General features: G+C 47.9%; 1 protein-coding gene across 1 annotated transcript; it reads left to right on the top strand.

Annotated features, from left to right (window-relative positions):
* Positions 1–1,428: 1,428 nt before the first annotated feature.
* Positions 1,429–22,413, top strand: UBE2Z (ubiquitin conjugating enzyme E2 Z). The gene is made up of 7 exons (XM_030808061.1): positions 1,429–1,836; positions 3,826–3,898; positions 5,866–6,053; positions 9,399–9,510; positions 14,460–14,572; positions 16,180–16,270; positions 20,332–22,413. The coding sequence occupies exons 1-7, from the start codon at positions 1,520–1,522 to the stop codon at positions 20,500–20,502; spliced, it is 1,065 nt and encodes a 354-aa protein (XP_030663921.1). The 5' UTR covers positions 1,429–1,519; the 3' UTR covers positions 20,503–22,413.
* Positions 22,414–22,456: the final 43 nt, after the last annotated feature.

The following is a 22,456-nucleotide window of genomic DNA, read 5'->3' as shown; positions in this document are numbered from 1 at the left end:
TATATCTGGCCCCACTGGTTTCCAGTTAATATTGATCCTACATTTTTGCTAGGGAAAAAAGTTTTTGTTTTTGTTTTGAGACGGAGTCTTGCTCTGTTGCCCAGGCTGGAGTCCAGTGGCACGATCTTGGCTCCCTGCAAGCTCCGCCTCCCGGGTTCACGCCATTCTCCTGCCTCAGCCTCCCGAGTAGCTGGGACTACAGGCGCCCTCCACCACGCCCGGCTAATTTTTTGTATTTTTAATAGAGACGGGGGTTTCACCGTGTTAGCCAGGATGGTCTTCAGCTCCTGACCTAGTGATCCGCCCGACTCGGCCTCCCAAAGTGCTGGGATTACAGGCATGAGCCACTGCGCCCCGCAGGGAAAAAAAGTTTTTTAGGAAGGCCTCTGTTATTCTTAGTCCATAGGACTTTTTTTTTTTTTTGAGACGGAGTCTGGCTCTGTCGCCCAGGCTGGAGTGCAGTGGTGTGATCTCAACTCACTGCAACCTCCGCCTCCCGGGTCCAAGTGATCCTCCTGCCTAAGCCTCCTGAGTAGCTGGGACTACAGGTGCGTGCCACCACGCCCGGCTAATATTTGTATTTTTAATAGAGACGGGGTTTCACCATGTTAGGCTGGTCTCGAACTCCTGACTTCGTGATTCGCCCACCTCGGCCTCCCAAAGTGCTGGGATTACAGGTGTGAGCCACCGAGCCTGGCCGATTATTTTTCACTTTAAACATTTTAGGAAAGACCCAAAGAATCCTCAGGGTTTACACTCACAGTCCCTGGATTCCTGTATATTCCAAGATTTGTGGGAAGAAAAAAGTACTAAGCTTGGAGTCAGAAGGCCTAATTTTTCTTCCTTTCACCAAGCTTCTCTAGTTCTGTTTCATTATCCCCATGGCAACAACTAGCAACAGTGACTGGCATTTAGTAGGCCCTTCATAAATATATGTTGAATAAACTCTAAAAGAGGTGGCTTTTCATTCCAAATTGAGTCCTTTCTTGGTCCTGTTGCAGGCAAGGGCAATGGTACCCTGCCCTGGGTGCACAAGGGTGCAGGAAGGATCAATCGCAGAGCTTTTCCGAGAGAAGGGGCCCAAAGCGAGTCAACTTCTCTACTGAGCTTCCCATGACGATGCTGGATCCCCAGTCCTAACCATGGACACGTCTGAGGGTCGCCGCCGTTAACGGGAATGATATGGCCCTTTCTCCCCCACTCCCCCCTCTCTTCTCCCCTTCCAACACTTGAATTGGGCTCTCCGCTCCTTCCGCACAGCGCAGGACCCACACGAGCCCAGAACCATCGCGGCCTGCTAGTTCCCACCCCTCCCGTCCTGGAGGACCGTAGGTGGACGCTCTTGCAGAGCGCCTCTCGCTGGTTGGGGCGGGGGTGGGCGGAGCCAGCACCGTCTGGGCTGTGGAAGCGGAGGGTGGGGACACTCTGGCCCGGTTCTCGGTGGTGCGGGAGCGGGCGGGAGCAGCGGCCGCTCTGGTCGGCGGACGTGCTGCCGAGTAGTCCCGGAAGCGAAGCAGCGATGGCGGAGAGTCCGACTGAGGAGGCGGCGACGGCGGGCGCCGGGGCGGCGGGCCCCGGGGCGAGCGGCGTTGCTGGTGTTGTTGGCGTTAGCGGCAGCGGCGGCGGGTTCGGGCCGCCTTTCCTGCCGGATGTGTGGGCGGCGGCGGCGGCAGCGGGCGGGGCCGGGAGCCCGGGGAGCGGCCGGGCTCCGCGGCCCGGGCGCCCGCCCGCGGCCGCTGCCCACGGGGCCGCGCTGCTTAGCCACTGGGACCCCACGCTCAGCTCCGACTGGGACGGCGAGCGCACCGCGCCGCAGTGTCTACTCCGGATCAAGCGGTGAGCCGGGGTTTTTCCTCCCCCAGCCCCGAGCTCCGGGGCTCGACCTTCCCCGCCCCCCACCCTCTCCCACTGCAACTCACCCCCCACCCACTGCGCTACCCTCGCGGCGGCCTGCCTCCACGGCCCAAATCTTGCCAGCTCCGGGCGTCGGGATCCAACTCCCTTCTTCCCCCACCCCCAGACCCACAAGCACCAACCCCCGCCTCGTGTGCCCAGATCCGACCCCGCCCCTCGACAACCTCCCGTGAGCCCTCCGTCTCTATTCCGGCCACCCTCCCCCACACCTCCCACCTCCGGGTGGAAACCCGACCCTTTCGCGCTTCAGTAACACCCCCTCCCGCCTTCGGCGCCGCCCCTATTTCCCCTTCCCCACCCCAACCTTGCTAGATGCTGCCCGCAGGCCCCACCCATCGGTCCCCTCTCTTCTCCTCTGGAGCCCGGTTCCTAACACAGACGAACTCAGCTTCCTTTGCCCTGCCTCTGACTCGAGCCAGCCTTTCTTTTTATCCTCCGTTTTTCTCAGATTCTCTCCACACAGTCCTTTCCCCGGGTCTAGATCGCTTCCCTCGCCCCAATCTTTCCTTGAACCCCTTTGCCAGTGTCCCAAAGCTGTCCATTCTTACGCCTCTTCCAGAAACACAGGCTACTTCCCTCCACTTCCCCAGTGCCACTCTGGATTGTAATATCCCACTCAGGAGCTTCTTTCTTGTAATTTCCCTCCCCCACCCCCCACCCTGCCCGGATCGTCTGTTTTACTTTTATGAAGCAAATATACTCATCAAATATAGGAACAAAGGCCTAAGTCCTTTCTGTGCTTATTTCTTGGGTGACCGATCTTAGATCCTGTCATTTAGTAGATAATGTTTTCCAGAAGCACATAGAATAGTACCTATCGCATAAGAAAAGGGCAGTGCTCTTTAGCTGCTATTAATCCTGAAACCTGTTTGACTTCTCCCCATGCCCCCATCACAAGCATCTTCGTTTAGTTCTTATTCCCCATGTTCCACGTCCTTTCAGATGTCTCTGTGTCTACTTTTCAAGGTTGTAATAAAAATTAATACAATGTGTGTAAAGTACCTGGCACAGTGCCTGACACAGGTCAACTCTGGAGGGATTGCCACCTCTAACTGAAACTCAGCACTCAACTTTTTTCCTCCTTCAGCCATTTCAGTCATCCAATTCTGACATACCTTTGAGTTTGGCCAATACTTTCCTCTGCTCTGTCGCCTATTTGCCCTTTTTATGTCCCTACCCACCCTAGCAAGTCCCTAGACTTTTCCCCACCTAGTGTTCTTTAGCCCCTTGCTCTCAACTGATCCATTCCAGTTGGTGAGATATGAGTCAAAAATCTTATCATCTCCTATAGAAGTCCACATGTCATCTTCCAGATGGGAGATTCTCAGCAATTTCTGAGGGTCCCTTCCCAGCCTGAAGAGATCTCTACCCTGAGACACCCCTGGGCAAGAAGACCACCATGATAGTCTTACTCCCTGCTGACTGGCTTGCTTCATACAATCCCCTTACCAATAAGCGTCCACTGTATAGTTTATAGAATTAGTTTTTTAATGGAGTTGATGATGCCTTTCCAGTTACTAAAAAATCTTCATTTAGCATTCAGCCGTAGTACCTGGGAATCATGGAGGTGGGGAGTGAATGAATTGCCATGTGGGAGGAAGTGAGAGTAAGTGGAAAGTGGCTTTTCCAGGCTGACATTTGATGCCATTGGGATCTCTGATTTTTTTTCCCCTCTCCCTCCCGTCCCCCTGAGGAAACAATGCCCTTTTGATAATAATTTGCTCTCTGCCTGCCTGACAAGTACTCAGCTGAGATTTCTCAGCCAACAAGACAGTACAAACACTTGCGGTACCAAGCACCACTTTTTCAAACCCTGGCCTCATTGAGGTGATAACAACTGTCCTGCTCAAGGGATTCCCCCTTTCCCCCCCTTCCTCACTCCTTCCCCCACCTCCTCTTGGTGTTATACAGGGATATCATGTCCATTTATAAGGAGCCTCCTCCAGGAATGTTCGTTGTACCTGATACTGTTGACATGACTAAGGTATGTAACTTGATGGCGGTTTGGGGGTTTTTGGGAAATTGGGGGTCATAAGGTTGGAAAAGCCTAAAAGAGATTATTCAGCTCACCTCCGATTACACAGATGAAGAAATCAAGACCCCAGGAGAGTAAGTGGCTTGTCCAAGGTCACATAGTGAGGTGGAGCAGCGCTTTGAAGAGGTGTCTGTTATTAGTGTACCCCATAGGTACTGATTGGCTTGGAAAATCCCGGTTCATGTCTCTTGTCACAGCTTGACTATTTATAGGGCACTCTTTCACTCTCAAAAGTGCTCCTGTTTGGATAATAAATTATATGGTCACCCTATCCATTGTACTACCCAGCTCTTCCCCCATCCCATTACTCTTGACATTAACTATGCTATGGCACTATAAATCAGATGTAGGGAAGGTTGGGAATAGGGCAAGCTTGACTGAAGTGTTTGTGGTTAAAGGACTTTGCTCAGGATCCCGTCCTTACTGGTTGCATTTAAGTATCCCTTCCACCCCAAAGACTGTACCTCTCTTGTCCTCCACTCAGAGAGAAAGCTTAATACATAATGTCACATTTCTCTGGCATAGATACCTAGGTTTCTCTGTCACTGAATGCTCTACCCACAGAAGTGCAGTTGCACTTAAACTGATGTTAGAAAGAAATCAGATTTCCTAAACCTAATGCTGTTTAAGTGAAACATAGTTTTCTTACAGTAAATTCCTTACAGTAAAAATTCAGATTTTGTATTGTTGGTGTATCTTTTTTTGTTGTTTTGAATAGATTTCCCTTCATATTTATTTTTTTCTTTTTATGTAGTTGGAAATGTTTTTCCTAGGACATCTTATCCTCAGTCAAGTATCAGTGTTAATAGCCTAGTACCTGGGGTCCCAGAGTTGATGCCGTGTTGAGACCAGTTGAGTTTACTATTCCAAATGACTGAGAGCCAGAATATGATGTAGGGTCTTGCCAGGAGGGCAAGGTGGGAACTATAGACTTAGGCATTGGATTGCCACGTCCTTTTCCTTTTGCTGTTCAAATGCTTAGCAGACCTAAATGCTTAGGAGCCTTTGTAGAAGAAGAAATATAACTGAGTCAGTTCAGGTTTTCCTCCCTTCAAGGAGGGAAATCCTGTTCAAGAATTGTGGCTTGAGGGGGAAGAGAATTTAGTGTCGTTTTCAGGGTGGTTGATTTTTTTTTTTTTTTTTTTTTTTTTTTTAAACAGTATTGGGGAAAGTTCTGGGACTGGTCTAATGGCTCTGAGTGGACCCTGAGTCTTCCCCATTTTCAGTCATGATGTGCTGCCTGAGCCACATCCTTCACAATAGGTTTGATCCTCTGCAGAGGAAGCAAGCAGATATCCTAGGCATCCATCACACCCCCTAACCCTGCTCCGTTACTGGCACTGGGCTGTGGCCTCCAATCCCTTTCCTGGTCTCCTTTTATCATACTTTCCCTTCGTGCCACATAAATGTAGGGTGGGGTTGCATCATATGCATGTTTGGCCTGGGCAAATCCAAACATATTCAGTCAAAATCTGTGTCGACTTCTTAAAATTAAAAACGCTAGGATTATATTTTATAGATAAGCATATTATATTTTTGCCCAAGTGGTGTTTTATCCATTATATGTAACACTGATCAGGGAGGTCTGCACAAAAAAAAAAAAAAAAAACATGCTTTAAGAGAGTTTTAGGGGATACTCAAGAGTGATTTTGACTAGATTCAGTTTTCGCCTTGGGCTCTAACTAGAAGTAACCCCTGAGTAAGATGTCATTCCACTGTAATGAGATTTCTTAAAATTCCAAACCTACGTATTAGTATGAGTGAATACAGGATGTTCCTTCTGCATGGTGAGGATATAGAACATGCGTACCAGATTATGGGCTCTGCTTCTGGTGTGGGTAGTAGGTGGAGGGTAGCCAGGAGGGCTTGGGGTGGGTCGTCACCTCACAATTTTGAGATGGGGTTTTATTTTGCAGATTCATGCATTGATCACAGGCCCATTTGACACTCCTTATGAAGGGGGTTTCTTCCTGTTCGTGTTTCGGTGTCCGCCCGACTATCCCATCCACCCACCTCGGGTCAAACTGATGACAACGGGCAATAACACAGTGAGGTTTAACCCCAACTTCTACCGCAATGGGAAAGTCTGCTTGAGTATTCTAGGGTAAGAGGAGACTTTAAAGTAGCCAAGTTGGTTGTTAGCAGATAATTACTGTAGGTCAGCCTTTATCAACTGGAGTCCCTCGTCTAAACTACAGAACACAGAAAATGATTGAGTGACTCTTCTCAAATCTCCTCAGGATGGTATGTGACTAGTACCATTCTAGATGCAGAGGGGAGAAGTTAATTTATTATAGTGGAAACCTTTGAGAAGTGGTTCTCTAAGAGTGTGGCCCTGAGCATCTGGGAACTTGTAGCCGAGCACTTTCTGGGGCCCTATCAGACCTACAAAAGAAACTCTGGAGTTGGGGCCAAAAATCTGTTGTTTTTTTTTGGTTGTTGTTTTTTGTTTGTTTTGAGACGGAGTCTTGCTGTGTCGCCAGGCTGGAGTGCAGTGGCATGATCTTGGCTCACTGCAACCTCCGCCTCCCAGATTCAAGCGATTCTCCTGCCTCAGTCTCCCAAGTAGCTGGGGCTACTGGCGTGTGCCACCACACCTAGCTAATTTTTGTATTTTTAGTAGAGACGGGGTTTCACCATGTTGGCCAGGATGGTCTCGATCTCTTGACCTCATCATCCACTCACCTCTACCTCCCAAAGTGCTGGGATTACAGGCGTGAGCCACCGTGCCTGGCAGAAATCTGTTTTTTACAAGCTCTCCAGATTATTCTGGTGCATACTACAGTTTCAGAACCACTCTCTTGGGGTGGTAAGGCCTTATTTTCTCTCCTGAACAGCTTGAGAAAGGCTGGAGGTCTGTGCCATTCAAGATTTGGGGTGTCTTAATTTGAGTCTCGCAATAAGTTGCTTTGAAGGCAGTGGCGGTGGTGGTGGTGGTGATCATTATAGTTTCATTTTTGTTTTGTTTGTTTTTGTTTTGTTTTGTTTTGTTTTTGGTAGAGGCAGGTATCTCACTATGTTGCCCAGGGCTGGTCTTCAATTCTTGTCCTCAAGCAGTCCTCCTCTTGTGGCTCCCAAAACACTGGAGTTACAGGCATGAGCCTCCATGCCTGACCTGATTATAATATCTTAACAACGATGGGCTGGGCGCGGTGGCTCACGCCTGTAATCCCAGCACTTTGGGAGGCAGAGGCGGGCGGATCACGAGGTCAGGAGATCGAGACCATCCTGGCTAACACAGTGAAACCCCGCCTCTACTAAAAATACAAAAAATTAGTCGGGCAAGGTGGCGGGCGCCTGTAGTCCCAGCTACTCGGGAGGCTGAGGCAGGAGAATGGCGTGAACCCTGGGGGGCGGAGCCTGCAGTGAGCCGAGATCGTGCCACTGCACTCCAGCCTGGGTGACAGCGAGACTCTGTCTCAAAAAAAAAAGAAAAAAAGACAAATGTCCGAGATTGGAAATCACATTAGATATGAAATGAGTTTCTAGTGCATCTTCTTTCTGGATGCTTCTGAGGTTTTGCTTCATAGAGTTCCCATTTTAGTTGCCTTTGGGGGCTGAAAACTCAGTGTGGACATGTCTTCTAGCATATTTTGGATTGGTCTTTTTATAGTGGTCTGAACTTCTCTGGGGCAGAGAACACGTGCAGGTTGAAATTGAGAAGTACCCCCAAACTGATGATTCTGTTTTCCTGCTATCCAACATGTTTCCAGGTTTGTGTGAGGGAAGGGCAGCATTTGAAATAAACTTACAAACATGATTCATTTTTCTAGAACTTGCTCAGACCCAGGGATATGTTCTGCTGTGATTTTGGCAGTGAAGAAGTCCCTTAAAGGAGGTTGTCCTTAAAGAAGTACTTCATCTCATTAGGGTACTTAATTAATTGTCTTTGCTGGTAGGCTAAAACCCATGATGATAAAGAAATTTAGTCGTTGCTTCTGTATGAAATTTGTTTGCGAAAGCGTGTCTCAAAGTAGGCTCTCCCTCATTGGGTCAATATAAAACTCTTTTGAGATACCAGCCACAGGACGGTGGGGTAAAAGTAGTAGAAGTGTGTTAGGTAGAAAAGGAGAAGCCGCCCTGAAATTGAAAATTTGCCGTAAAGAATCACAGAGTAGAAAATTTGCTGGGTGTGGTGGCTCACACCTGTAATCCCAGCACTTTGGGAGGCCGAGGTGGGTGGATCACCTGAGGTCAGGAGTTCGAGACCAGCCTGGCCTGGCGAAACCCCGTCTCTACTAAAAATACAAAAATTAGCCAGGCATGGTGGTGCGTGCCTCTAGTCCCAGCTACTTGGGAGGCTGAGGCACGAGAATTGCTTGAACCTGAGAGGCAGAGGTTGCAGTGAGCCAAGATCATGCCACTGCACTCCAGCCTGGGTGACAGAGGGAGACTTTGTCTCAAAAAAAGAAAGAAAATAAAAATCTTAGGTGTTTCTAGTTGACTATATTAGCTTTATCAGCCATGTTTTTTTTTCCTTCTCTACCTAGAAAACAATATTGGGCTGACTCACTGACAAAAGACAGTTAATGAGCGTTGACTCTGTTGTAAAGCTTCAGAGAGCAGTAGGTCTAGAGTTCCTGGGGGAGCAAAGCTGAAAAGAGAGAGGCACTTAAGAGCAGTCCCCAGTGAAGTTACTGTTAGGCATTACTGACTTGGGCTTTCCTCAAGTACAGCAGGGAAAGGGAAGTGGGCAGTCAACTTGAACAAGCCAGTCCTGGCTTATTTTGTGTTCGGCTTCCAGTTCCGTGCCATCTCTTCAATTAATTGAGCTAAAAATAAATGTCATTAACATCCAAGCTGCCCCCTCCCCCTAATACTTGGTTGGGTTTATGAAAGAGTGGAGCAATTTTGGTATTTGACATTTTCCGTATATTATTTTCAGACCTTCCACTGTCTGGAAGCACCCCTTATTCTCTTCCTGTCATTTGGCAGAGTTGTGTAGTCTTAAGAGAATTTGACACTCCTTGGGGGTTTGATACAGAACTGGATCCCCAATAGCCCCACCACATGGCCTCTAACCAGATGGCTTCAGTCACCAGTGTGCCTCTATGCTCAACTTCTCTCTCCCCTCACTAACTCCATCACCACCCATAAACGAGCTCTTTGAGATCCACAGAGATTAACATTTAGACAACTTTGGAGCTAATTGCTTACCTAATTTCTTTTGATTGTTGTAACTGTTTCTAGTACAAAGAAAATCCTTTCAAAGTTACATAGCTTGCTATTACCTGTTCTTTTGTACCCCCTTGATTTGAGGATTAGGCAATTGACTGATTTCTGGTGAAATCAGAACATGAGCATGAGACAGAGGCTGGGAAATTCCAGAGTATTAATAGTGAAAGAGAAACTTATGGTGAGTCACTTATGGTGGTGTTGCCGGGCCCCAGGGTACTTGTTCCCTGTTCTTTCTCTGCCTCACCCTCCATTCCTTCTGATGTGTTTACAGTACATGGACTGGACCTGCCTGGAGCCCAGCCCAGAGCATCTCCTCCGTGCTCATCTCTATCCAGTCCCTGATGACTGAGAACCCCTATCACAATGAGCCTGGCTTTGAACAGGTAAGGCCAGATGGGCCTGGCTCTACACCCCAGAGTTTTTGTTTGGTTGGTTGGTTGGTTGTTTTTTTTGTTTTTTTTTTTTTTTTTTTTTTTGAGACAGAGTCTTGCTCTGTCACCTAGGCTGGAGTGCAGTGGTGCAATCTCAGCTCACTGCAACCTCTGCCTCCCAGGTTTAAGCCATTCTGTCTCAGCCTCCCAAGTAGCTGGGACTACAGGTGTGTACCACCACGCCTGGCTAGTTTTTATATTTTTAGTAGAGATGGGGTTTCACCATATTGGCCAGGCTGGTCTCCAGCTCCTGACCTGGTGATCTGCCTGCCTCGGCCTCCCAGAGTGCTGGGATTACAGGCGTGAGCCACCTCGCCCGGCCAGAATAGTGTTTTAAGAGATCTGCTTGGGAGGTTTTTTTTGTTTTGTTTTGGACCCTAGCACAGCCCCATGTACTACAGTTGTTGGTATAGGAAAAAAAGGGAATTGACACGTGTTTTTTAGTAATGAAATTTTTTGCCAGCCACTGTGGCTCACACCCGTAATCCCAGCACTTTGGGAGGCTGAGGCAGGCAGGTGGATCACCTGAGGTCAGGAGTTTGAGACCAGCCTGGCCAACCTGGTAAAACCCCATCTCTACTAAAAATTAACTGGTCAGAAGTTTGAGACCAGCCTGGCCAACATGGTGAAAACCTGTCTTAACTAAAAATACAAGAAATTAGTTGGGCGTGATCACTTGAACCCTGGAGGCAGAGGTTGCAGTGAGCTGAGATCACACCATTGCACTCCAGCCTGGGTAAGGAGCGAAACTCCGTCCCCCCGCCCCCAAAAAAATAATAATGGCTGGGCACGGTGGCTCACGCCTGTAATCCCAGCACTTTGGGAGGCCGAGGCGGGCAGATCACAAGGTCAGGAGTTTGAGATCATCCTGGCTAACACAGTGAAACCCTGTCTGTACTAAAAATACAAAAAATTAGCTGGGCGTGGTGGCGGGCTCCTCTAGTCCCAGCTACTCGGGAGGCTGAGACAGGAGAGTGGCGTGAACCCAGGAGGTGGAGCTTACAGTGAGCCGAGATTGGGCCATTGCATTCCAGCCTGAGCGACAGAGTGAGACACCATCTCAAAAAAAATAAAATAAAATAATGAATTTTTTTATTTGTGAGAGTTACAATAAGTATGTGACTTGGATTCCTTTATAGCATGGAAGTCAATGGACTAATTTGGAAATTAATTCTGAGCCTGCTTTGGGGGTTGTGGCATCCAGTGGGTTCTACGTGTCTGTATTCTCAGCATCCCCTGAAGTTGCTCTGTAGGGACTACTGCCCAGCCAGCTGTTCTTCTGGGGTTATGAAGGACTGTTACCTGCAGAGCCAAAGGAGCTAGTCATTAGGAGTCCCAGGCAAGACTTTTTGAGTTAACAGTGCCAACGAGAAGGTGGAGAAAACTCACATTTTTCCAAGAGCATGCTCTGTGCTGGACACTACCGAGTTTTTATATATAATTTCTTGTTTAACCTTCATACTATGTGAGCTTAAATATTGTTATTCCCATTTTCAAATGAAATAATGTTGCCTCAGAGAGGTTAATTAACTTTCACAAAGACACACAGATCAAGATAGGACCCCAGACTTACATTGGAGCCCAAGTTCTCCCACTATTCCGATGTGCCTTCCTGTATTACTCATGAGCACGGGAAAAAGTTCCAGTGATAGTCCCAAAAGAAAATGATTCCAGATAGGTGATTAGAACAGCTTAATTAATTAATTAATTTATTTTTTGAGACAGAGTTTCACTCTTGTTACCCAGGCTGGAGTGTAATGGCGCAATCTTGGCTCACAGCAACCTCTGCCTCCCAGGTTCAAATGATTCTTCTGCCGCAGCCTCCCGAGTAGCTGGGATTACAGGCACGCACCACCACACCTGGCTAATTTTTTGTATTTTTAGTAGAGAAGGGGTTTCACCATCTTGGCCAGGCTGGTCTCGAATTTCTGACCTCAGGTGATCCACTCGCCTTGGCCTCTGAAAGTGCTGGGATTACAGGTGTGAGTAACCATGCCTGGCCAGTTTAATTTATTTTTAAACTATTACAGATGACACCAACTTTGATTATTCCTCTATAGACCTGAACAAAGGATAATAAAATACCTTTCAAAAATGAAAAAAAAAATTTTTTTTTGAGACAGTCTCACTCCATCGCTCAGGCTGGAGTGCAGTGGTGTGATCTCAGCTCGCTGCAGCCTCCACCTCCCAGGGTCAAGCAGTTCTCCTGCCTCAGCCTCCCGAGTAGCTGGGACTACAGGTGCACACCACCACGCCTGGTTAATTTTTGTATTTTTAGTAGAGGTGGCGTTTCACCATGTTGGCCAGGCTGGTCTGGAACTCCTGACCTTAGGTGATCAGCCTGCCTCGGCCTCACAAAGTGGTAGGATCACAGGCGTGAGCCACAGAGTCTGGCCTCAAAAGTTAACAAAAATTATTTCCTAACCCATCCTTTCTCCAAACATTCATTTCAGGAGGAGAGTCTAATTGAAATAGACCTCATTAGCAGGAGCTGATTTTTAGGTCTTGTCTTTTTTTTTTTTTTTTGGAGGCAGACTCTCACTCTGTCACCCAGGCTGGAGTGCAGTGGTGTGATCTCAGCTCACTGCAACCTCTGCCTCCCAGGTTCAAGCGATTCTAGTACCTCAGCCTCCCAAGTAGCTGGGATTACAGGCACACACCACGACACCGGACTAATTTTTGTATTTGTAGTAGAGATGGGGTTTCGCCATGTTGGCCAGGCTTGTCATGAACATCTGGCCTCAAGCAGTCTGCCCACGTCAGCCTTCCAAAGTGCTGAGATTACAGGTGTGAGCCACCATGCCCAGCCTTGTGTTTTTTATTTTTTACTTCTACTGTGACTTGCAGTTGTTTTTATTTTATTTATTTATTTATTTATTTTTTTATTTACAGGCACACACCACCACGCTCAGCTGATTTTTGTATTTTTAGTAGAGACGGGGTTTCACTGTTTTGGCCAGGCTGGTCTCCAACTCCTGACCTCATGATCCACCTGCCTCAGCCTCCCAAAGTGCTGGGACTACAGGTGTGAGCTACCGCGCCTGGCCCATCAGCTACTTTTATCAGAGGCCAGGGCTCTAATTGACTGGGGTTGGTGGTAAGAGGACAAGAGCACAGGAAAAATTAAAGGAGCGGAGGCCGTACTCCCCTTCCATTCACACCATAGTGAGTCCCTGTTTATACTGGCTTTCTAGACCAAAGTTGAAGTTTATCTTTTGAAGCTTCTGATAGATTTATTTCTAATTTTACTATTTCTTTGAGACAAAGTCTTGCTTTGTCACCCAGGCTGGAGTACAGTGGCACAGTCATAGCTCACTGAAGCCTCGAACTCCTGGGCTCTAGCCATCCTCTCGCCTCAGCCTCCTGAGTAGCTGGGATGAAAGGTGCACACCACCAATGCCCAGCTAATTTTTGTATTTTTTATAGAGACGGGATCTCACCATGTTGCCGATGCTGATCCTGAACTCCTGAACTCAAGCGATCCACCTGCATCAGCTTCCCAAAGTGTTGGGAGTACAGGCATGAGCCATCGGGCCCAGCCCTACTTCTGATTTATAATAATTGGTTCAATGATGGTGGGACCCTAGAGACATATAACAGGTAAAGGGGTTAACCAAGAAGCATCCTTTACTTGTTGATGCCTGAAGGTTTTCTACACTGAGACTCTTCACTTCATTTATACCTTTTTGTCCCACCATCATTCTTTCTGTCTTTTTTTTTTTCTCTCCCTAAAGAGACAAGTGTTTCCCAGCCTGAGCAACGTAGTGAGACCTTGTCTCTACCAAAAAATTTTTTAAAAAAGCTGGGCATCGTGACATGCGCCTTGAGTCCCAGCTACTCGGGAAGCTGAGGAGAGGAGCATCGCTTGAGCCCAGGAATTCAAGGCAGCAGTAACCTCTGATCATGCCACCACTCTGCAGCCTGGATGACAAAGCAAGAGCCTGCCTCTTAAAAATTTTTGAAAGACAAGCCGGGTGCGGTGGCTCATGTCTGTAATCCCAGCGCTTTGGAAGGCTGAGGCGGGTGGATGACCTGAGGTCAGGCGTTCAGGACCAGCCTGGCCAAATGGTGAAACCCTGTCTCTACTAAAAAATACAAAAATTAGCTGGGCGTGGTGGCGGGTGCCTGTAATCCCAGCTACTCAGAAGGCTGAGACAGGAGAATCGCTTGAACCCAGGAGGCGGAGGTTGCAGTGAGCTGAGATCGTGCCGTTGCACTCCAGCCTGGGTGACAAGCAAAACTCAAAAAACAAATAATAAAAACTCGGGGCCCACCATGGTGACTAATGTCTTTAGTCCCAGCTACTCAGGAGGCTGAGGTGGGAGGATCTCTAGAGCCCAGGAGTTCGAGGATTGCTAGAGCCCAGGAGGTCAAGGCTGCAGTTAGCTGTGATTGTGCCACTGCACTCCAGCCTGGGCAACAGCAAAGACCCTGTCTCCAAAAAGAAAAACTGAAAAAACAGGAACTTACTTTGTTGTCTAGGCTGAACCCAAACACCTGGGCTCAAGTGATCCTCACACCTTGGCTTCCTGAGTAGCTGGGACTACGGGTTTATGCCACCAGGCTTAGCAACTCTACCATCATTCTTAGGTTTGGTTATTTCCCATGTAATCTTTACTTGATAGACCTTTTACTTCACATTCAGGAAAATATGATGGATCTAGTTTGCTGGTTATAGGCCAAATGACCTGTAACCTGTTGGTATATTTGGAGGGTGGTGGGGGTGAATGGTGTCAAAAATAAAGGTGTGGTTGCTCTTCATGGATCTGCCATACAGTGGGAAAGGTATCTTTTTAGTTTGTATGACTGACTGACATACCCTATACTAATCTTGAAGTCCCTTCCCATTGGTTTTCTTCTTGCTTAATTTTTGGGATACTCTGGCGTCTGTTACATTATAGGAGAGACATCCAGGAGACAGCAAAAACTATAATGAATGTATCCGGCACGAGACCATCAGAGTTGCAGTCTGTGACATGATGGAAGGAAAGTGTCCCTGTCCTGAACCCCTACGGTATGTGTCAAGAGGGCTTGCTTGGTATTCCTTTCGGGCAGTTGGGTAGTTGGCACCTTTGAGGACCTTTGGGGCAGAGTACAGTGTTGGGTACCAGAGGGAGATAGAGAAGAAGGAAAGATGTGGTTCCTGCTTTTAAAGAACAAGTGGCTGAGGGTTACCCAAGAGGAAGTTCAGAGAGCTACTCTGTTGGAGAATGCCAAGCCTTTGGGAGAGGCAGTCCACACCCTCAGGGAGCTTCAGTTTGATGAAGGCTTGGACGTACTTTTTTCCAGCCAAATGTGTAGAATACTTCATAATAAGACTCATTTCTTAGTGCTGAAGTTATTTTTAAGTGCCAAAACTGGATGAGCAACGTCAGGGTTAAATAAATAAACTTCTAGGAGAATTTTGAGTAAGGTTTGGGATTAGGGATGGCTGATGAAAAACAATGGAGGTGGAGCAAGTCATGAGTTGAAGTTGGGATTCAAATGGTGAGTGTTGGCCCGGTGGCTCACGCCTGTAATCCTAGTACTTTGGGAGGCTGAGGCGGGAGGATCACTTGAGCCCAAGAGTTCGAGACCAGCCTGGGCAACATAGGGAGACCCCATCTCTACAAAAATTTTAAAATTAGTCAGGTGTGATGGCACGCTCCTGTAGTCACAGCCAGTCAGGAGGCTGAGATGGGAGCCTAAGGGGTTGAGGCTGCAGTGAGCTGTGATGACACCACTGCACTCCAGCCTAGGTAACAGAGCAAGACTCTGCCTCAAAAAGAAAACAAATGGTGAATATTACAGTCACACTCATAATTCCCGATGTGTAGAGGAAGTCAACCACGGGCAGTTAGGTGTTCCTTTTTCCATTTTCCATTTAAAGATCCTTTTAGAGGCAGGGCGTGGTGGCTCACTTGTAATCCCAGCACTTAGGGAGGCCAAGGAAGGCAGATCATGAGGTCAGGAATTCAAGATCAGCCTGACCAACATGGTGAAACCACATCTTTACTAAAAATACAAAAATTACCCGGGTGTGGTGGCATGCACCTTTGTAATCCCAGCTACTCAGGAGGCTGAAGCATGAGAATCACTTGAACCCAGGAGGCAGAGGTTGCAGTGAGCCGAGATTGCACCACTGCATTCCAGCCTGGGCAAAAGAGCGAGACTCAGTCTCAAAAAAAATAAAAAATAAATAAAATGAAAAGATCTTTGTAGAAAACAGATCTGGACTTGGGAATGGTAGGTATTTAATTTGGCATTAAGGTTAGGTAAGGAGGCCAGGTGTGGTGGCTTACGCCTGTAATCCTAGCACTTTGGGAGGCCGACGCAAGCAGATCAGTTGAGGTCAGGAGTTCCTGACCAGCCTGGCCAACATGGTGAAACCCCATCTCTACTAAAAACAAAAATTAGCCAGGCGTGGTGGCATATGCCTGTAATCCCAGCTTCTCAGGAGGCTGAGGCAGGACAGTTGTATGAACCTAGGAGGCAGAGGTCACAGTGAGCTGAGGTTGCACCACTGCACTCCAGCGTGGGCTACAGAGCAAGACTCCATCTGAAAAAGAAAAAAAAAGGTTAGGTAAGGAAGGGGTGACCTGTACTAGGTTTCTCACTTACACTTTTCTGGTTGTTTTCCAGAGGGGTGATGGAGAAGTCCTTTCTGGAGTATTATGACTTCTATGAGGTGGCCTGCAAAGATCGCCTGCACCTTCAAGGCCAAACTATGCAGGTAATACAACCCCTGCTGCTAATTGCAGAAGCCCTACAGCTGGCCATGTAAAAGCCCCCAACAAGCGTGGCATCCACAGCTGTCATAGAATGTCACAGCTAAGGCTGGGCACAGTGGCTCACGCCTGTAATCCCAGCACTTTGGGAGGCTGAGGCGGGCGGATCACGAGGTCAGGAAATCGAGACCGTCCTGGCTAACATGGTGAAACCCCGTCTCTACTAAAAATACAAAAAATTAGCCAGGCATCGTGGCGTGTACCTGTAGTCCCATCTACTCGGGAGGCTGAGGCAGGAGAATCACTTGAACCCAGGAGGCACAAGTTGCAGTGAGCCGAGATTGTGCCACTGCACTCCAGCCTGGGCAACAGACCGAGACTCTGTCTCAAAAAAAAAAAAAGCCAGGCACGGTGGCTCACACCTGTAATCCCAGCACTTCGGGAGGCTGAGGCGGGCAGATCACCTGAGATCGGGAGTGTGAGACCAGCCTGGCCAACATGATGAAACCCTGCCTCTACTAAAAACACAAAAAATTAGCTCGGTGTGGTAGCATGTGCCTGTAATCCCAGCTACTTGGGAGGCTGAGGTAGGAGAATCGCTTGAACCTGGGAGGCCGAGGTTGCAGTGAGCTGAGTGCACTCCAGTCTGGGCAACAAGAGCAAAACTCGATCTCAAAAAAAAAAAGAAAGAATGTCACAGCTAAAAGCAACCTATATCATTTGAGGGACTGAGAGCCAAAGAGGAGACTGATTTTCATAAAGTCATAGGGAACTCTTTCCTTGGTCAGTAGTCTTTTTTTTTTTTTTTTTTTTTTTTTTAAGGCAGAGTCTCACTCTTGTTAGGCTGGAGTGCAGTAGCTGGGTCACAGCTCACTGCAACCCCAAACTCCCAGGCTCAAGCAGTCCTCCCACCTCAGCCTCCCAAGTTGGGACTTACAGGTGTGCACCACCGCAGCTAGTTTTTGTTTTGTTTAGTTTTTTTGAGACAGAGTCTTGCTCTGTTGCTCAGGCTAGAGAGCAGTGGTGCAATCTCAGCTCACTGCAACTTTAGCCTCCCAAGTAGTTGGGATTACAGGCACACGCCATCATGCCCAGCTAATTTTTTGTGTTTTTAGTAGAGACGGGGTTTCACCATGTTGGCCAGGCTAGTCTTGAACTCCTCACCTCAAGTGATCCACCTCCCTCAGCCTCCTAAAGTGCTGGGATTACAGGCCCTGTTTTGTTTTGTTTGGTTGTAGCGATAGAGTCCCACTGTATTGCCCAGGCAACTCCTGGGTTCAGGTGATCCTCCTCCCTTAGCCTCCAAACTGGGAGGCTGAGATTATTACAGGTGTGAGCCACTGCACCCAGCCCATAGTGTTTTCAAGCTAAGATGCGTTCAGCCCTCCCAGAATCTTAGGGATTATATGAATCCTCTATTCGAATTCTGTTCCCAGCCCTGAGGGGTGATCACAGAAACAGTAGCTTAGAGAAACAACATACGTGCAGTTGTTGAAAGATTCCTATTCAAAGATGATAATCATTGTTCATTCTTTGCCTTTACTGGGAAAAGTGTGCTTTTGCTTCCAATAAGAACTCAAAATTTAGGCTTGTTTTAAGGAAGGAGGCTATCATTGACCAAATTGTAGATAGACAGCCAGGTGCGGTGGCTTATGCCTATAATCCCAGCACCTTGGGAGGCAGAGGTGGACAGATCTCTTGAGGCCAGGAGTCCAAGATCAGCCTGGCCAACATGGTGAAACCCCATCTCTACTAAAAATACAAAAATTAGCCAGGCATGATGGCTCATGCCTGTAATCTCAGCTACTTGGGAAGCTGAGGGATGAGAAATGCTTGAACCTGGGAGGCAGAGGTTGCAGTAAACTGAGATTGCACTACTGCACTCCAGCCTGGGCAACAGAACAAGATTCTGTCTCAAAAAAAAAAAAAAAAAGACAAAAACAAATTATAGATTAATGTAAACCACCTGGTTGGTAAGAGGATGAGAATTCTCCTGTCCTGGAGAATCAGTTCTTACGTGTTTGGATCATCTTACTGGTGGTCTTGCTTAGAAATGGGATACTTGTGGGGCCTGGCGCAGTGGCTCACACCTGTAATCCCAGTACTTTGGTAGGCCGAGGCAGACAGATCACTTGAGGTCAGGAGTTTGAGACCAGCCTGGCCAACATGGTGAAATCCTGCCTCTACTAAAAATACAAAAATTAGCCAGATGTGGTGGTGCATGCCTGTAGTCCCAGCTACTTAGGAGGCTGAGGCACAAGAATTTTGCTTGAACCCAGGAGACGGAGGTTGCAGTGAGCCGAGATCACGTCGTTGCACTCCAGCCTTGGCGACAGAGCCAGACTCCACCTCAAAAAAAAAAAAAGAAAGAAATAGGTGACTTGGATAATTGACTAAGATTTCTTAAGGCTCTCTCCAGCTCTCGTACTGTGTCTTTTCACCCACCCCAACACCAACAGCAGTAGGAGGAGATTACTTCTGCCCTCCAGTGCTACTTATAGATGGTAGTTTTCCCTTCCTTCCTCCAAGGACTTTCCACCCACCTGTCTCATTTAAGCACAAAGGGCAGGGCTGGCTCAGGGCTAAGTTGTCTCCTAAACCCTTTTTGAGGGTATATCAATGACATATGTCCTAGTTTGTTCCCCATCAGGAATTCTAATTGCTGGTATCCAACAGCATTAGCAATATCAGTGTGCAAAGGAAAAACAACTGGTGATGAGGGATGGGAAGGAGGACAGCATCTGGGCAGGAGGAGAATTAGAGGAGTTGGAGCCACGGATGAAAGAAACAAGATTTGTAGAATTGACAGCTCCATAGTAGTAAATGTGGAGCCCAGTCTTGAGGGAGTTAACTCTCATGAATGAGAAGTGCAGGCTGCAGTCCCAATGACAGTGACTAGCACCCACTGCCATCCCACTCAGGATGAGGGTAATGTGTGGGGAGAAGTGTGGAAGGAGTTTTTGTGAGAGAAGCAAACAATGTGAGAGGGAAAGTTGTATACCTTTTGGGGGCTGTTGCACTACTTTGCTGCCTAAGTCCCTATATAGTATTTTAAACTCTTTTTTATACCATCCACTCAACTAGCTGTTTTTGAGACCTTGGGGACAATTAAACCTTTCTGTACAACGTTTAGGGATCTTTGATCTAGAACGAGAAGGACTAAGATCAAGGCTGGGTGGCCCTGAAGCAATGCCCAGAAACCTGGACAGGAATGGAGTGACGAGTCCCTGGGGAGGAGTACAGGTGCTTATCTGAAAGTCAGAACTCTTGAATTCTAGACCTGCTTCTGACCTTAGAAAAGCAGATTAACATTTTTGAGTACAGAGAATAAAGGGCAAGTTTTATCTCCTGTGGTTTTTAATGAGGTTAATTAAAAGCATAGGCATATTAATAATTATAATTCTGGTCTTGAATTTCTCATCCCTATCTATCTCATCCTTACTGTTCCTTCTTCCGGATATTGGTTTGCTTTTGAGGAATACTAATACATTTTCACTCTAGCCCAAGCTACACCTATTTGGGGTGGTAAGAGTGTCTTTTGAGACAGAGTTTTACTCTTGTTGCCCAGGCAGGAGTGTAATGGTGCGATCTCGATCTCAGCTGACTGCAACCTCTGCCTTACCGCAACCTCCGCCTCCCGGGTTCAAGTGATTCTCCTGCCTCAGCCTCCCAAGTAGCTGGGATTATAAACATGCGCCACCAGGCCCGGCTAATTTTGTATTTTTAGTAGAGATGGGGTTTCACCATGTTGGTCAGGCTGGTCTCAAACTCCCAACCTCAGGTGATCTGCCTGCCTCGGCCTCCCAAAGTGCTGGGATTACAGGTGTGAGCCACTGCGCCTGGCCCAGGTGTCATATTTTTAAGCAAAGGTTATTTTGCCTGCTGTTCGGGACTGCCTGTGCTGTTCGGGACTGCCTGTGCTGTTAGGGACTGCCTGTGCTGTTAGGCCTTCCTGCTCCCATGGCTCAGAAGTTGAGCTTTCATTTCATATGGGCCCGAAGCTGCTTTCTCTAGGATCAGCCACCCAAACTTGAATCTTCCATCCCCTTGTCTCCTTTCCCCACAGGACCCTTTTGGAGAGAAGCGGGGCCACTTTGACTACCAGTCCCTCTTGATGCGCCTGGGACTGATACGTCAGAAAGTGCTGGAGAGGCTCCATAATGAGAATGCAGAAATGGACTCTGATAGCAGCTCATCTGGGACAGAGACAGACCTTCATGGGAGCCTGAGGGTTTAGACCCTGCTCCCATCTCCCCTTTCCCCCACTCAAGAGTCCCAGCAGAATCCCTTCCCCCCACCCCAGGGATGGAGAGGCACTGTGTATCTCCCTCCAGACTTGAAGTCATCCTGCAAGATGGCAAGAACCAAGCAAGCTCGGATCCCAGGGTGTGGGAGTGGGGGGCCTGTTCCCAGTCTGACCTCCTTGGCACTGGAGCATCTGGGGCTACGTTCATCCATTCATCCCATATCAGGGGCCAAGGTACCTTTACAGGAGCACCTAGAGCGAGGGCCTCTGGCAAAAACAAAACAACCAACACACCTCTCCACAGGGCCAGCTCCTTAGGGATAAGTGGAAGATGGAAATTGCAATTCCAAGAGGGAGTGTGCCCAAATGATTTATGGGGATACCTGGAAGGCATCTTGGGGTGGGGGCTGTCTGTGACACTTAAGCAGTCTGGGTGGTTGTCTATTTGTCTGTCCTCAGTCTTGAAGCAGGGCTTCCCAATGCCCTTTTCCTCCCTGCCTTCCTTCCCCCATTATTTCCCACAGGCCAGCATAATTTTGTTTTTCCTAATTTATAGTCACTGTTCTAGACAGACCAAAGAGAAGGAACAGTGGTGGAGTCTAGGCTGCTGATCAGTAAGCTTTACCTAGCACCTGAGCACCTTTCTCCCCTCCCCCCTTTCCTCACCCTTTTCTAGATGTAAGACAGAAGGTAAATGTGACTGGGACTTAACCAAGGTCTTGGTAAAGCCTGCATGGGCACAGTAAGAAGCTGAAAATACTGTTTGTTTCCGCAATCACTGATTTGAAAAGTTCCCAGCACAGGCAGCTGCTGTGTATATGGGATTAGAGCCACTACATAGAATAGTCTCTTACAGAGTTTCATAAATACTAGTCACAATGAGGATATTTCTCTTGGGGGTGGAGTAAGGGGGAGACTGATGCTAGTCCTTGTTGTATTTTGTTGGGCTGTCCTTGTGTATTTTCACCCCAGCCTGTAGTCCTCCTCACTTCAACCCCAGGGATTTGTGGGGAGCAAGGGTAGCCAATGGCAGAGGAGGTTGGGGCTGGGACTCTGGAGGCTCCTCCTCTTCTTTCTCCTCCTTCCACCTCCCCCGTGCCCCCAGCTGCTCTTGTCACTGGCTCTGATGGGTATTTGCCTGGCTGTGTTGCTTCTCTATCTGTATTTAGCTGCAGTGATCCTTTAGCTGGTTGGCTCAGAAAAAAAAAATGTGCTTTAGGTGCCCTGTAATCCTGGGCATCAAGGGAATCCATCCTTCCCCTTTTTGATATGTTCTCCCCGTACTTCCAGATTTATTGTTATGGCTCCCAGTGGGTATTGGCGATTCTTGTGATGCAGGGTTCAGTCAGTGTCCAGCCATGCGTAAGGGAGAGGATAGTGTGTACCTGCCCTGCCCGCTGCTATGAAGGTCTCTGCCTTGTGGATCATGGGACTCCCCTTGGAGGATCTGTGCAAAGGGGGGTTGGGCACAAAGGAGAATGTCCTAGTTGGGAGGGCAGGAAGCAAAGGAACTGGACAGGGATTGGTGGGCTTGGGGAACGGAAGTTTATCTTAGATACCCTTGAAGAGGCTGGGTCTCTTCACATGAAGATTGAAAAGGAACCCTGCTTCCAATTTCCCTCTTCCATTCCTCAAGCTACTACATGGCTTAGAAGAATGCCCTTGGTCTGTGGGTCCAGTGTTGTCTGTCATCCATTTAAGTGTTCCCACTTTCAAGTGACAATCCTCTCCTTGGCCCTGCCATAGGGCAGAGCATGTCTGGCATAGCAGCCTGACTTTTATGCCCTAATCTTGAGGAAATATATGCACAGGAGTCAAAGAAATGTCTTTATATCTGACTGTACATAAATTTTTTTTTTTTTTTTTTTCCTTTTTGGTGCAATAAAGTTTGTTTTGGCAGAAGGAGGAAGTGCCTGTGGGTGTGGGAGGGCTTGTGTAAAGGAAG

Source organism: Nomascus leucogenys, unplaced genomic scaffold (genome assembly GCF_006542625.1).
Source record: "Nomascus leucogenys isolate Asia unplaced genomic scaffold, Asia_NLE_v1 Super-Scaffold_258, whole genome shotgun sequence".
NCBI classification, from domain to species: domain Eukaryota; kingdom Metazoa; phylum Chordata; class Mammalia; order Primates; family Hylobatidae; genus Nomascus; species Nomascus leucogenys.
Note: the sequence above shows the minus strand (reverse complement) of the source record. Positions and strands in the feature narration are given on the sequence as shown.

What these genes read in the sequence shown, in the direction of transcription:
- UBE2Z (XM_030808061.1), top strand. Translation starts at nt 1,520, where the DNA reads ATGGCGGAGAGTCCGACTGAGGAGGCGGCGACGGCGGGCGCCGGGGCG. An exon ending in ATACTGTTGACATGACTAAG is followed by an intron (nt 3,899 to 5,865) that starts GTATGTAACTTG and finishes TTTATTTTGCAG; the next exon opens with ATTCATGCATTGATCACAGG. An exon ending in TTCAAGGCCAAACTATGCAG is followed by an intron (nt 16,271 to 20,331) that starts GTAATACAACCC and finishes CTTTCCCCACAG; the next exon opens with GACCCTTTTGGAGAGAAGCG.